Below are 16,043 nucleotides of genomic sequence, written 5' to 3'. Positions count from 1 at the left end.
CCAAGCTCCTTAACCAATCAGAACACACCTCCACCCAATCAGAACACAGCCAAGCTCCCACCCAATCAGCTCAAACCCCACTGGCAGTTAAAAGGAAGAAACAGCTGCGATCACACACACTACTCCCAGAAGCAGGAAGCTGAAGACACCAGCCTGAAGATGACGAATGTGACTTCGTCGAAACGTCGCCAAGACACTTTTTCCCGAATATCCAAAGACCTACATATATACATATATGTACATATATGTACATATATGTACATATATATACATATATATATATATGTTTTTCAAAATTTGGATTGCTAACAAAGAATTAAGGGAGAACTGGAATAGCCATTTCGAACTTTTTAGTTCTTTTCAACCAGACATACCCTTCTGAGATTCGAACCTGGGCTGTCTGCATGTTAGGCAGTATCAGCTCAAACTAGAGTCATCTCCCATATATGGGCCGACAAGGGGCACCAAACTCAAGATAATTCTTCTCCCCTGTCTCATAGCTGACAAAGTGAGAAAGAACCTGTGGCTAAGAGGTTAATACATCTGCCTAACATGCAGACAACCCAGGTTCGAATCTCAGAAGGGTATGTCTGGTTGAAAAGAACTAAAAAGTTTGAAATGGCTATTCCAGTTCTCCCTTAATTCTTTGTTAGTAATCCAAATTTTGAAAATATAGTTTAAACTTCTTCCACTCATTACCCTACATCACAACCTATCATTTACTTTGCTCTTTCTGGTTTTATGATCATAGTTCTGTTGCTTTTTAGGTCTTCTTCATAGCCCTTTTTTCCCCAAACAATTCCACTTATTGTTACTACGGGTATACCATGGAAGATTTCTCTTGAAAAAAAAGGTCTTTCAGAAACTGAAAAGTTATCAAGATTGAAACTGATAAATGCTTTACCCTGAACACTTTGATTTTTTATTGATGACATCTCTACAGCTTATCACTGATGAAAGAATAATAATGACTGAAAACAAGGCAGCTAATGGCTTTATTATAAACATATCTATTCACAATTAAGTGATACTAAACTGAATGTTAATTTCTCCCATATAAATTTATATCACTTATTTAAGAAGAAATAAGTGAAATCAATGGAATTTCTGAGAAGGCAAATCTGAAGTTGCACCATAATCTCTTAAATATTCTATGTAATTATTCATAAATGCACAAGTACTATTCCTAACTATTAGCAAACAGGAGTTTTTCTGAATCTGACCAGAATTATGAAAAGTTACAGTAATGTTAATTTGTTTGGGCATGCCTTATTTGGATTTGAATTTGAGTTTTTATTACTTTTTTAAGAGCAGATCAACTATTACTCTTTTATATTTTACTTTTTAAACAAGCATTACACAAATTATCAATATAAAGAAGATCTCATCAGATTAGTCATTTGAAAATCCAAGATTCTTGACCAAAATAAAATACATATGCCAATCACCACAACTTTATTTCCAGGGTGAAATCTTGTGTCCACACATATAAGGCTAAAACATTTGATGTATAAATAAGATAAAATGAAAATAAATTTAAAATGTCTACAAAGAATAGAATAAATTTCCATGCAATAAGCCACAACACCACAGCCTATGAAAGGCACTTACTTTTCTCCGAGAATCACCCGGAGGCTGCTCTGAAGTAAAGAAATTTATAATTCAACTTTGTTTTTTAAAACAGATACTCATTAAAAATAAACTTGAATCAATTCATAAACGTAAAAATAACCTCAAAATATCTGGTTCCAAATGAACACCTGTGATCAAAAACAGTAAATTCTTGAAAAATATGTAACTGTTATGTGTGTATTTAATAATAATAATAACAACAACAACAATAATAATAAAGTTGGAAGGGACCGTGGAGGTCATCTAGTCCAACCCTCTGCTCAGGCAGGAAACCCTATACCGTTTCAGACAAATGCCTGTCCAGTCTCTTCTTAAAAACTTCTAGTGTTGGAGCATTCACCGCTTCTGGAGGCAGGTTGTTCCACTGGTTAATTGTTCTAACTGTCAGGAAGTTTCTCCTTAGTTCTAGGTTGCTTCTCTCCTTGATTAGTTTCCATCTGTTGCTTCTTGTCCTGCCTTCAGATGCTTTGGAGAATAGCTTGACTCTCTCTTCTTTGTGGCAGCTCCTGAGATATTGGAATACTGCTATCATGTCCCCCCTTGTCCTTCTCTTTATTAAACTAGACATACCCAATACTTATGTATACAAAATATACATACATGCACATCTGTATATATGTGTGGCTGGGTGTGTAGAAAAGCGGAGAGACTGTCTACAGAAAATACTTGCTTTTTCTTCCCATCCCACCCAATTCACAGAATGTAGAGATTAAAGAGAAAGAGACTTCCCAGAGAGTAAGCTGTTTGCTTTACTACACATTAAAAGCAATGTGATTGTGCAAGTAGCAGGAAAGACTCAGGTAAAGAGAGACTGTCTGTAGAATTTGCTTCCCCTAACCCCATCCCCCAAACAGCAGAGAGATTGAAGAAAAAGAGATAAAACTGTTTGCATAGTGCACCCATAGTTCCAACCCCAGGTTGCCAGCCCAATTACGTTGGTTTTGATGTGCAATAGTGCAAAAAGCTTACAATACTTATCTTGAAATCTTTTTCTCCCCAACCTCTTTCAGGCAGGTGAGAGTGGGGGAAAATCACGCAAAGGAGAAATTACCTAAAGAAATCACTTGTTTTTGTTCTACCCCCACCCCCTTCCCAGAGCACAGCATTCAATGTATTGAAGAACTGCTTGTTTTCTTACAATCCCTTTCTCTCCTATCTCTCTATTTTGCAAAGGAAAAAAAAGAAAAAAAGCATAGGTCAGATACAAAACTATATATACAGCCTGTAATGGTGATCATGTCACTGAGGATGCTATGAAGATCTTGAATGGGCTATAAAGTTCTTTTTCCAATACCATCATAGCTTTGAATGATTGCAGAACAAAAGTCAGTAAATGACAACTCTATACACACACACACACACACTGTTTCCCCAAAAGTAAGGCCTACCCTGAAAATAAGCCCTAGCTTGATTTTTGAGGGTGGGCCTAATATAAGCCTACCCCCAAAATAAGGCCTATTTTTGGAGTGAGGCACACACCTAAAAATCAAGCTAGGGTGAGGGTGTGGGGCTGCCCCATGCACCCCGCCCCACTTACCTTGCAGCCAAGCCTCTACTTACCGGCCCACTTCTTTTGGCCCACTTCTTTTGTGGAGGTCTTCTGCAGCCAGGCCTGCATTTTGCAATCAAAGGCCTGTAAGACCTCTGCAGCCGAGGACTGAGCTATGGACTGAATCCATAGCTCGGTACTCAGCTGCATAGGCTTCCAGAAAGGCCTGACTGCAAAATGCAGGCCAGAGCTCCATTCCCAGCTGCAGAATGAAACTGCTCCTTTGGCTGCAGAAGAAGTGGGCCGGCTGGGCAGGGCTGTAGGTGCCGGAGATGAGTATAAAGACATTCCCCGAAAAAAAAGACCTGGTGCCTCTTTTGGAAACATGGTATATACACATATATACACACCTCACATTTTATCTCCCATAAAGCACACACATTTACAAAGTTGCATTCTTTCTTTAAGGGAGAAAAAGAAAAGGCATCAGTTGTTTCCCAGAACTTATGTTCAGTAGTTACTATTTCTAAACCTGAAGAATCAACACTGCTCTTATAGTAGCCACTGGTGGATATATCCTTCAAAATCTTGATTTCAATTAGAAAATATAAATTAGTGACTTTGTACCCATTTGTGGCAATGAAATCCACAATTAAAGTATACAACATACTTGGAAACTGCTTTATGAAAGATATTTTTGTTTGGTTATCTGATTGTTTTCATTGAAACTACTCAAGCAGGGTTATTTTCAATCCTTTTGAACAGAAAATGTTAGGAAGCATGGCCAATGCTGCCTGCTATCATCATTGATAGTGAGAAATATCAATTTGTTTCTATTCTCTTCTGTGTTTTAAGCAACATTAATTTATTTAATTTGTTTATAAGGCCACTCATCTCATCTCAGTACATGACTCTCTGGAGCTCACAACACTAAAATAAATATATATACAAATACAAAATTAATTAATCCAACTCAGGACTCATTCTTCCCACATTTGTTAAAAGTACTCAAAAACCTTTGCTGTCAGGTTCATTAATACCTCCCCAACTATACCCAAAACAGATGACCACTATCACTTTTAGATTTCTAAAGATTAGCAGAAGAGATCTTTTTGTAGGTATGATATTATTATTCTATGATCTGCTTAGTAATTTCATTTTTAATTAAGTTTTAGGAACAGCTTCTTAATTTTCTTTAAAGACTTTGTAAAATTTATAGATAAGACTAATTTGACAAAGTTGACATATGGGGGTAATATGGATTATAAACCAACAGAGGTAACAAAATAGTATAGGTGATTCTCAACTTAACAATCATTTGTTTAGCAACCATTCAAAGTTACAAATCACTGAAAAATGACTTATGATTGCACCTATGATCATCACAACATCACTATAGTCATGTGCTTGGCAACCGGCATATATTTAAGACAGTTGCAGCATCCCAGAGTCATATGATTGCCATTTGCAATTGTAAGATTGGAGTCCAAGGACTGTATGGGTTGATGGACTGAAGATGGAAGGTGAGGCACCTGGTTTTCTTGTTTTTAATTTCATTAGTGTTGTGAGCTGCCCAGACTTGTTTTTTATTTAACAAGTGATATAAATAAAGCTTAAGAAGGACATAAATAATTTAATATTAGGGTTTTCTGATCTTCAACAGTTTCAAGCATTCATGAACAAATATCTCCTTTTTCACCATAATGCCCCCTCAGCAAAGACTGCTAGGGGAATTTCTTTTTTTAATGAGTATCACTGTTTCCTATACTCATGTTGACCTTGTCTGAAGACATTTTTCCTAAATATTAGACTAAATGTATAGATTACAACTTTAGCATTTTCCGTGTACACCTTTAGATAATCAATCCAACACTTATATCAGTGATGGCGAACCTTTTAGAGACCGAGTACCCAAACTGCAACCAGAAATCCACTTATATATCCTCGGGTGCTGGGTGGGCGTGGCTGCAGTGGTAACGGCAGACTGGGACTAAAAAGTTCAATCAATCAATTTCAACTTTGCAGGATCTTTTTTCAATCAAGTTGAAATTGATTGATTGAAAAAAAAATTTGCACATGGCGGCAGAGGCCTAAAGCGAAAAGGTTTTATAAAACCCAGCTGAAGGCCTAGGACTGGGGCAACGGCGCGTGTGCCCATAGAGAGGGCTCTGCATGCCACCTCTGGCACCCGTGCCATAGGTTTGCGACCATGGACGTATATCATCCTGCAAAACATCTAGCACTCAAAGATTAAAAATCATTAGAAATTATTTTAGAAAAATTCATTAGAAATCAATTGGTAAGTATATGATAACTATTAAGGGATTCCCAGTGAATGCTGCAATCCATAAGAGATTAATGTGAGAAACCTTGAATTATATCCGTAGATTCTGTAAAATAGATACTCAAATGAGGCCAATCCAATTTTGTAACTTTTACAAAAAGAATGCAGGGTGGCATCTTGTTTGTTGCAAATACCCAATTTATTTTCTTTATACTGAAAAATATGAAGCAGAAAAAATGAATATCGTTTAAGCACTTACCTCCAAAGAGCTCCAATTCCCTTAAGCCCTCAAGAATAAATTTTTCAGACATCCACCGCTGTGAAAGAAAATCATCCAGAAGGTAATGTGACATAATTATCATATTTCTACTAAGTAAAAGGGGGGGAAACCAGCATGACCTTTAAACTTAAAATATAACAGCAGAGAAATGTTTAGAGATAACACACATCATAATTTTTTTGGCTTTTTTACAGGTCCACCGAATATGATAAAATGACCCTTCATGGTTCCATTTACAAGATAAATTAGAAGTACTTTTATACATTCTACATAATTTTTCTGTAATCATATTCCAATCATTGTATACAAATTTATATACATTCTTTTTAAACTTATAGCATATTGTAAATTTCAATCCTTTTAACCAGATATTTTCATTGGTATATTGCAGTGATGGCGAACCTTTTAGAGACCGAGTGCCCAAACTGCAACCCAAAATCCACTTATTTCTCACTGGGTGCCAGATGGGCATGGCCCACTGGGTGGGCGTGGCTGTGGTCATGGCAGACTGGGTGAGTGTGGCCAAGGACACTTCGATGTTGCTCATGGGGAGGGATGCCTGTGGGGGCCAGACAGGGTTCGGGGAGATCCAAGGGGTCTCTGGCAGATGGGGCAGTGGGCAGGAGGCTTGTCCTGCGGGGTAAGGCAAGGCAGGGCTGGGGTGCCATTATCGCAGGGCAAGGCGAGGCAGGGGCCGGGACGGCTGCTGCCTGACACCATCGGCCCCCGCACACTGAGGCCAGCGAGCGCATGGGGACCAACAGTATCTATCAGCATCCACAGCCTGCCAGCCCCTTGACCGGCGCACTCTGGGGCTCTGCAGCCCGCCACCAGAAGTTCAGAGAAGCTGCCTCTGAGCTGGACAAACAGCCAACAGCTGAGGAGGCGATGCAGTGGGTCGTGCCCGGGAAAAGGAGAGCATGCGAGGCCAGGAGGGATGGGACAGGGCGGAGGGAAACCAGCCATGTCTGGGATGCATCCGGCCACGTGGGACCTCAGCGAGTTAGCGGGCAGCTGGCTGAAGAGGGATGGTTACCATCTCCGGGGCATGGCGTGCGTGCCCACAGAGAAGGCTCTGAGTGCCGCCTCTGGCATGCGTGCCATAGGTTCGCCACCACTGGTATATTGTGTCCAAAGTTTTTAGCCTACTTTAATTATACAGTCTTTAATGTATTCATCTTCTGTTCTAATTTCAATAAAAGTTTATACATTTTAGTAATTATATTTTATCCTTTGGTCATAGTTCAAGTTAAAATTCTGTCTTCTGCTACTCAATTCCAAATGTTTATTTATTCGCTAATCAGACCAACTATTTATTTATTAAACAAATTTATATGGCTGCCCAACTCATACATAGTGACTTTGGGTGGCTTACAACATTAAAAAATCCAGGGCATAAATCCCATACAATCCCACCTTCTCCCCCCCCCCCCATCCAGTAGCAACAAATGCAATGATACCAAGTATTTATTTATTTTAAAAATGTCTTATCTACCTTAAATCTTTCTCTTAATTGTGTAAGTGGAAATTACTGAAAACTAAATCCTTCAGTAGTCAAATGGATTTCTTAATTTCATCTTATAGTTTCCATGTTCCTGTTATAACTCTTGATAAGTTAATCATTCTTTACATATGGTTTCTTTTCTATAAAACGTTTTTTTATGCTGAGACCTATAAAGGCATTTTCAGGCACAGACAAACTTTATATCTGTACCATATTCTCAATATGACATGTCTATTATGATGAACTTTAAGCTTAACTTTATCATACCACAGAAAACCATGCCATTTGAATCTCAGATTGCACTCTTCTAATTCTAAAATTCTCCAGTTTCTTAGCTGAACCCTCATCTGAACTCTTTCATCTGAACTAACAGTCTGCAAAATGCAATTCCAAATCAAGAATTATCTTTATTCTTTTGCATCTTGCAATGTTTTATATTTAAACATATATCATCTATCTAATCTATCTAATCTATCTGTTTGTCTGTCGTGGAAACTGCCTATCTCCCTCATAGAGTAATTCTCATGACAGATTTTTATCACAGAAATTCTCCCCAACAATGTCAATTATAATTTTTCCTATCTTAACATATCCTTCTTGATTTCATTTAAGGTAATTATTTTGGTTTAACTACAATTCATGTTAGCCATACTCATACCCAAGCATTTCACTTTCTTCCCAAACTTAAAATTAGTTGCTTCTACCCATTCCATTTATTTTCCATTTTCACAGTCTTTGTTAACATCGTCTTTGCTATTTTTAAGGCAACATCCCAAAATTCTGATTTTTTCTTTTAATATTTCTATTCCTTTCAGAGGACCTTCCAAAATTAAATTTTGATTGCTCAAAATAATACATCTATACTGTATGTTGAGTTAGTAACTCAATCCTATCATTACCAGAACAGATGAAATATATCTACAGAAGTATAAATAACTAGAATTACATTATTTGTCATCGCGTGAATCCAAAAAAGAAAGGACATTCTCTTGTTAAATTTTGCTGAAAGTGTTTGACACTCACCCTAATTCGTTCTGGTTTACTTACAAGGAAAGACATGGAATCCACAAGTGATAATGCTACTCCACAGGCATGAAATTTTTAGTGTCCTAATAGAAAGGAAAAAAAAAAGCAAGAGAGGTATCTCAAAAGACTGAAAACTAACATTTCTACCAACGTTCTTATTACCTTGCTTCATTTAGCTAAGTTAATTAGCTGTATTAAATGAACTGGATATTTTTTATTCTAAAATTTAAAACAAAAAAATACCCAAATAGAATCCATTATGGAAAGATACGATTCTTTTCAGTTGTACAGTCCATTAACACATTGCAGGAATTAAAAAAAACCACCCCCAGACGTGGTGACTTTCATTCAATATTATTTACACTATTGCCTATAATGGTAGAAGACAGCCGTACTTGCATTCTTCCTAAGCCAATTTATTGAAAGGCTGTGGAATTAAAGTAAAGTATATTCAAACACAGGACTTATAAATAATGCTGAAGAGAGTTTAAGACTACGATGGAAGTCTTATTATCCCTTTATAAACATACTGGTGCACTATCGCCCATCTGTTGATCAATCACCATTACAGATTCATCACTACCAGAACTGGATTTAACATAGACTTGAATGGTATTCTTTCTTTTCTCAAATACTGCTCTCATACTCAGTGTAACATTAAATTGACATAAGTAACAATTTAAAATCAAACTCTCTTTCCAACAATATTCTTAATAAATCAGTACTTAATTGCAGCATATCTACAATGGCCTGAACAAAAACTTACAGTTTAGGCAACAGGAACTACAGTGCTGCTGGTGTGCAAAGAATGAAAAACCCAGTCTCTGAACATATATTTTATTATTGAACATTTTAATATTTTTTTAGAATCCTGTGAATAGCAACTATCAAGTCATCATTTCAGTGGATGTTTAAAAATAGGACAATATAGATAATCAAAGATAATTTCAAGATTTATCAATGATTTTGCATGTTTCCTCAGTGCCCAAGTTGAAAGCAGTGCTAAGACTAAGGCTGTTCCACAATATCAGTTATTCTGTGTATCTCAGCATGTGAACACAACCTATTTGACTTATTTAAGATTCAGTGAACTGTGCACTTTTAAAACTCAGTTAACTAGGTTAAATGTGTTGTGCGAACTGTGAGTTTTATATCCAAATATAAAGTGAATGAATTGTGTGTACATATGTGTGAATTTTTCCCTTTTTTCCTTTCCAATACTGTCTGATTTTATGCTTTGTGCCTTTCCTAACTACACCAAACTCTTGTGCGCTTCACTTGGCTGTGACCAAGAGACTTTGGATAGGTCTCCTCAGGTGTAAACATACACCCCAAACTGACAGGCACAAAAGGTAGGGACAAGGAAAAGGGAACTTCGGCTTCACATGGTTCCCCAACCTCTCCATTGGGAAGGTTGCTGGACATCTGGATTTAGGCTGGTGCATGCCTGGATTTAGGCGAAAAAAGTGAAATGCACAAGATTTATGGAGTGTTATGGGATGAAACTAGTAATTTAATATAATTTGGCAAAATAAAGATACTTTCAATTGTATTAAAAGAAAAAATAAAGAAAAAAGCCTTAAAAGAACTATTTTCTTGAAAAGTTGTTATTGAATATATGAATGTTTCTAGACGTTTACATTGAAAGAGACTATTTTACTATTATTGTATATGTATGAATATTGTAATTTTATGTTTAAAGTAAGAAAAGTTACAAAGATGGCTTAATTATGCTGCTTTGATGATCTATGAAAATAACCCATAGAGAGCAATATCTTTCTGTTTCTTCACTTTACCTGTGCTTACCAGCCTGCAAGTAAACGCTGGAGGCTGAGGGGAAAAAAAAAAGATGGGGGGAGACTCTTTAATCCTTCTTCACTCTGCAGCCTATTCTGATTTTTTTTGCAATTGCAAAATATTTCTTCCCTCTAAATCTCTTTATGAAAACTAAGCTACAAGGAATAATCTTTCCATCTTGGCTAGCCTGGCTAGCAAGGCAATGTGGAGAGAAATCTTTTTCTTTTTCTTCTTTTTCTTCCTTTTCTTATCCCTTTCCCCAAGAAATTGGACAAGAATGCTTGTGTCTTGGTCTTGCAATGACAGTCTGATAGATAATTTAATCAGACATAAATTTAGTCAGCTGATTTCTTCTATTAAATCCTGGTTAACTATTTTTTCTTATCACATATGCTAATTAAGAGGAAGAAATTGCAAAACTACAACCCAACAAAAGCCTGTTTCCAAAACTCCATTGCAAAGTATATTAAAAGTAATACTAGCCCTAATCTGCCTTTGTATTTGTAAACTGCATTATAAGAGATGAGTGAAATGTATGGTTAAGCAGAGCTGCCATGTTTACAGCTTTGATTTTCATAAATGTATATGCTTGTAAGAAAGTTAATGATTTGTAACTATGTGTAGAAAGGGGAGTTTGAGAAAGGAATAGTCAAGATCAGGAATGTCAAACTTGCAATGTCACAAGACATTTTCCACATTGCGGGCCGGCAGTTTGACATGCCTGGTCTAGATGAAGAAGCTAGAGAAAGCTTATACTCTATATCAGTGGTTCTCAACCTTCCTAATGCCGCGACCCTTTAATATACCGTAGTTCCTCATGTTGTGGTGACCCCCAACTATAAAATTATTTTTGTTGCTACTTCATAACTGTAATTTTGCTACTGTTATGAATTGTAATGTAAATATCTGATATGCAGGATGTATTTTCATTGTTACAAATTGAACATAATTAAAGCATAGTGATTAATCACAAAAACTGGGTTTGAAGATAAGCAGTAAGATGGAAAGAAAATTAAGCAATGAAACTGAGAGTTCCTGGATTAGAATTTATTACACCATCACATTAAAAATAAAAGTATTTCCAATCTTGTTGGGAAAACAGTGGATTCACTCCTACTGATAATATTATTTAGATCAGGGCTTTTCAACCTTTTCACCGATTGTACCACTTTTAGAATATGGCAACATTCGAGTACCACCAGTCACCTAGTGAGGTGTCAAAAACTTGACCCCCCCCCAAAAAATGGAAAAAAGTGATAAAGTACAGGTAGTCCTTGACTTACAACAGTTTGCTTAGTGACTGTTCAAAGTTACAACGGCACTGAAAAAAGTGACTTATGACCATTTTTCACACTTATGACAGTTGCAACATCCCCAGGGTCATGTGATTTACATTTCGATGCTTGGCAACTGATTCATATTTATGATGGTCACATTGTTCCAGGATCATGTGATCACCTTTTGCAACCTTCTAACAAGCAAAGTTAGTTGGGAAACCAGATTCACTTAACAATCATGTTACTAATTTAATCTCTCTCTTCCTCTTTCTCTCTCTCCTCTCTGTCTCCCTCTTTCTTTTTCTCTCTCCCCTCTCTCTCCCTTTCTATTTCTCTCTCCCTCTCTCTCTTTCCCTCTCCTTCTTTCTCTCTCTCCCCTCTCTCTCCCTTTCTTCCTTTCTCCCTTTCTCACTCCCTTTCTCTCTCCCTTTCTTCTATCTCCTTCTTTTTCTCTCTCCCTTTCTCTCTCTGCCTATCTCTCTTTCTCTCCCTCCCTCTCCCTTTCTCTCTCCATCTTTCTTTCCCTCTTTCTCTCTCCCTCTCTGTATTTCTCTCTCTTCCTTTCTTTCTCCCTCTTTGTCTTTCTCTCCCTCCCTCTCTCCCTTTCTCTCTCTCCCTCTCTATTTCTCTCTCCCTTTCTTTCTCCCTCTTTCTCTCTCTTTCTCCCTCCCTATCTTCCTCCTTTCCTCCCTCTCTCTCTCTCTCCGATTGGGGATTGATTTGAAGGCGCGGAGGGGAGGGGAGCGGCCGAGGGCAGCCCGTGTGACTTTGAAGTGGCCACCTTTGGAAGCACTAAGGCTGCTCCAGCCAGGTTGAGCCGGGCAGAGTGGGCAGTGGGAGAGGAGTGGGTCGATCACCTTCCCAGCAGCCGGGACTCCGGTGCACCTTCCCAGCTAGCGGGGCCTACAGTATCAGGAGCCCCGCGAGGGGGCAAGCCGGCATGAAGAGCCAAACCCTTTCTGCAAGGGAGGGACGCATTGAGGGAGCCAGCCAATCACGGGACGTAGATTCTGACAGACGGCTGGCCTGAGCCAATGAGGCGCCAGAGGACTGGGAGCCATAGTTGAAGGCTGAAATGCCTTCAGCTGTAACTGCTCTCACATGTTTGTGTGTGAGTGCGCTGGCCCAGATCAATGTTGCTTTCCAGGTGATAGGCGCTTCTTCAGGGTTCAGCAGATGCACCGGGATCAATGCTGCTTTCCAGGAGATTGGTGCTTCTTCGGGGCTCAGGAGAAGCACCAGGATCAGCTCCGGAAGAAGCGCCAATCAGGCAGAAAGGGGAGCTGATCCTGGTGCTTCCCCTGAGCTCTCCCGGCCTCGGAGAAGCACCAACCAGGCAGAAAGGGGCGCTGATCCTGGTGCTTCCTCTGAGCCTTGCCAGCGGGACACGCACCTCTCGGTGTCGTATGGTTTTCAACGTTTCGCTTGAAGCAGGGATGGGAAAAGAGAGAAGAGCCCCGCTCGTCACGAACTGAGAGCAGACGGTTATTGGCGTCGCGGCTCAAGGCGCGTGATGAGGGAAATAATATGATTAACACCACGCACACGCACACACACACAGCAGTTGTCTTCCACCACATTTTATTCACGTCAATCTTTTTTTTTTCTTCGTAATATTGGGAGTTGAAAATAGCAACTCTACACAAACGCACACACAAACACACATGCGGGCACGCCCCCTCTCCTTATTCAGTTCCTTTCCTTGGCTCGTCCACTATGCGTTCCTGAGGCGGCGGCGGCAGCTTTGGCAGTGTCTCGGTTCCTAAGACCATCGGAAATATGTGTTTTCCAATGGTCTTAGGCGACCCCTGTAAAAGGGTCGTTCGACCCCCAAAAGGGTCGCGACCCACAGGTTGAGAACCGCTGCTCTATATAATCAGTAATAAGAAAGTTTAAGAAATGTGATTCAGAAGATCTGAAGCCAACATATGTTGTGTAGCAAAATTTAAGCGATTTTTGCATTTTAATCTGGATATATCCTTAATAATGCATTTGGAACTACAAAGTGAAGACTAGATATTGCTAAGTATGTGCTAAACTTGTTTTCTTTACACTTAAAACCAAGGAAAAGAAGTTAAACAAATTTGTGATGAGAGCCAGTTTAGTTTAAGGGACCAACCTAGAAAGAAAAAGAATGTGGATTCAAGTCCTACCTTAGCCATGAAAGCGGGTTGGATAACTTGGGGCAAGTCATTTTCTCTTAGCCATTGGAAAAAGGCACATTTTTTGCTTTCCCAACTGTTATTGCCTAATCCCTGTACTGTTGCCTAGTCTGCTGTGCTGTCTCAAGACAAATTTGCATTTCAGCCTCTCTCAATAATCCCATCACAGAATTATTTCAGCACTGTTGTTTCCATGTGGACCAGTAAGGGAAAAAAATAAAGATGCGTGACTTTTTTTCCTTTTGCCTATGTTTTACCTTTAAAAAAAATCCTAGTAGGGGTAGTAGTGGGAAAAATAGGATATTCATTTTTGTATTTGTAATTATTGGCATGTTCCAATAGATGCAATTATTAATGTACCATGTATCCACAATGCATATGGGCCAAACAAGACCTTAAATGAACCCCCATCTAGTGAAACTCCAGGAAAAACTTGCTGAAGACTGGGCATGGCAGATTGTGAGGGTTGTCACTTGTTGGGATAATTGGCCTGGTATTGATCCCTTCAAATTATTTTCTTCCCAGAATAATTTCTCATCTATAGAAATTAGGACTCCATAGCTTAAAACGCTACATCATTGTTTTCTTTCTAACAATGTTATTTAATAAACCTGTCTTCCTAAAGATGTTTCCTTTATGATGTTACAAATAGACATAAGATATGGTTATAAACTACACCCATTAATAGGGTGTATGCTAATCCATATAAGTTAATCAACTAAAATTAGCAAACTTCCTCAAATAAGTTACAGAGACTTAATCCACATATAAAAGGATAAGGTCTGCAAATACAAACGGAGTTAATTAAATTCGGTCTCCCAGAGGAACTGCATGTTCACAAGAATAAACATACCTACATACCTACACACACGCCCAAGGGTCCCCCTAGAATCAGCACGTGACATCCCGGAACAAGCTCCCCCTATAAAAATCTGCTGCTGTACTTCATTTCTCCGCAGCCTGTCCCTAAATGCGAACTGCTTTGCTTTTAGGAATAAATATTTCTTCTTTCCTCACAGATGCCTAGATCTCATTTTTATTTATTCTTGCGCAGCTCTGGCTCTAGTTGGAACCCCAAATTATTCTTCTGACAGAACTCAGCCATTAGGTCGTTTTTCAATAAACCAACTATAATAACAAACGAACAAAAAATCAATCCAGGATTACAGTACTCTTTCTATAATCCTGGAAAAGACTGTTCTTAAGGAGAATAACAAAATAATATCTGCGGCGTCCTCAGATGTCTTTAAGAACAGATCAATTACTGGAAGGCGATCCACTGATAATTAACAGCCATAGGGAGAAACAAAAGAAGAAACAGTCACCGCCGGAGTGGCTGCCAATGCCGCGTCTCGAGGTGGTCATTGTTGGGATGCGAGATTCAAGAAACCCACTTGCCCTAACCAGGCAATGGATGTATCCTCGATTCAGCAGCGGCTTCGGAGATGCTGTTAGCATTCAGGGTGCCTGCCAGCCCTGTTTTATGCCTCCGGCACAAGCATACAACACGTAAACTGGTTACTCTATTTGTGTAATATGAGATACCTCACTCAGACGGTCGGCCCGCTCTAAAGAGCTCCGGAACTCCGCGTCCACAAAGATCAACTCGGAACAAGGACAAAAATACGTTTGAAAAGAAAATCGCGCGAGACTGGGAAAATCGCGAGGCCTCTCCTCTTTTAACTCAGACTCCGCAGTGCCCACGAGGCCCGAGTCATCTCATCTGCGCAGATTCCCACAGCAACCTGGAGAGGCGTGGGTCGCCTGCGCGCGCATCTCTCTTGAAGTGGAGCAGGTCGCGATTTTTTGAGGCCAACTCCGCTTCCAGGAGCCCTTTGTCCCCGTACGCCAGTCCTCAGCGCCCAGGCTTGAAGGCGGCAAGAGAATCAGAAACTCGACATATTCCGAGGCAGCTTGACGACGCCAGAGAGAGGAAAATGTAGAATCGATATCCTATAGCTTGAAAATAGGACCTACTTTCTTCAGAAAATAGCAAAATACATTTATAATGTAGGTTTCAATCAAACAACAGAAATGTAGCTAGAAAAATAAGGTTTCTTTGTTTTTAAACTCATTCTTCCATATTTTGAACAATTGATCTGTCTGAGCTCATATATTCAGCTTTTCATCAGGCAAGATGGTTTGCAAAATAAAGCAAAGGTTATAAGGCACAGCGCAGTGCCTGTCCAAAATAATGTAAATTTGGTAAATAAATAAAATGCAGTGATTAGGTGTAAAATCATGGTGTGATTGCTGGTACTAGGTATTGCTGCATTATTTTTCTTTCATTCCTCCTGCAATATGCTTTCATCTTGTCCAAAGCAAAGAAGAAAACTTCCACAGGTCTTTTTGCTGCACCACGAAAACGAATCCTGCATAGTTGTTGCAGTTATATGAAAGTGGAGAGAGGAACTGCCCTGGAGAGGAGTGTGTGCTGAAGGAGATTCCTCCAACGTTCCCAAATGGTAAAGTAATCCCTGTCGTTATCACACTTGATGGGATGGAAAGAAGTGGAAGCAACTGAAAATATCAACCTCAGGGGATGCTTTTCAATATTCTACTGGGCTTAAATTAGAAAAAAAAGTGTGGCTT

At 39.1% G+C, this 16,043-nt stretch overlaps 1 protein-coding gene across 1 annotated transcript in view; it reads right to left on the bottom strand.

Annotated features, from left to right (window-relative positions):
• The window catches only part of STRADA (STE20 related adaptor alpha), a 48,964-nt gene extending 33,863 nt beyond the window's left edge, over positions 1–15,101 (bottom strand). Inside the window, exons 1-4 of the mRNA XM_029287222.1 lie at positions 14,997–15,101; positions 8,213–8,298; positions 5,665–5,722; positions 1,612–1,640 (exon numbers count right to left, since the gene is read on the bottom strand). Coding sequence (XP_029143055.1) covers positions 1,612–1,640; positions 5,665–5,722; positions 8,213–8,248 — 123 coding nt within the window. The 5' untranslated portion in view covers positions 8,249–8,298; positions 14,997–15,101. The remainder of the gene's footprint in view (positions 1–1,611; positions 1,641–5,664; positions 5,723–8,212; positions 8,299–14,996) is intronic.
• Between the last annotated feature and the right edge of the window lie 942 nt (positions 15,102–16,043).

The sequence above is a fragment of the Protobothrops mucrosquamatus genome, unplaced genomic scaffold, assembly GCF_001527695.2.
Source record: "Protobothrops mucrosquamatus isolate PMUCROS unplaced genomic scaffold, P.Mucros_1.0 scaffold_257, whole genome shotgun sequence".
Taxonomy (NCBI): domain Eukaryota; kingdom Metazoa; phylum Chordata; class Lepidosauria; order Squamata; family Viperidae; genus Protobothrops; species Protobothrops mucrosquamatus.
The sequence above is the reverse complement of the archived record's forward strand: the minus strand, read 5'-3'. Positions and strand labels throughout refer to the sequence as shown.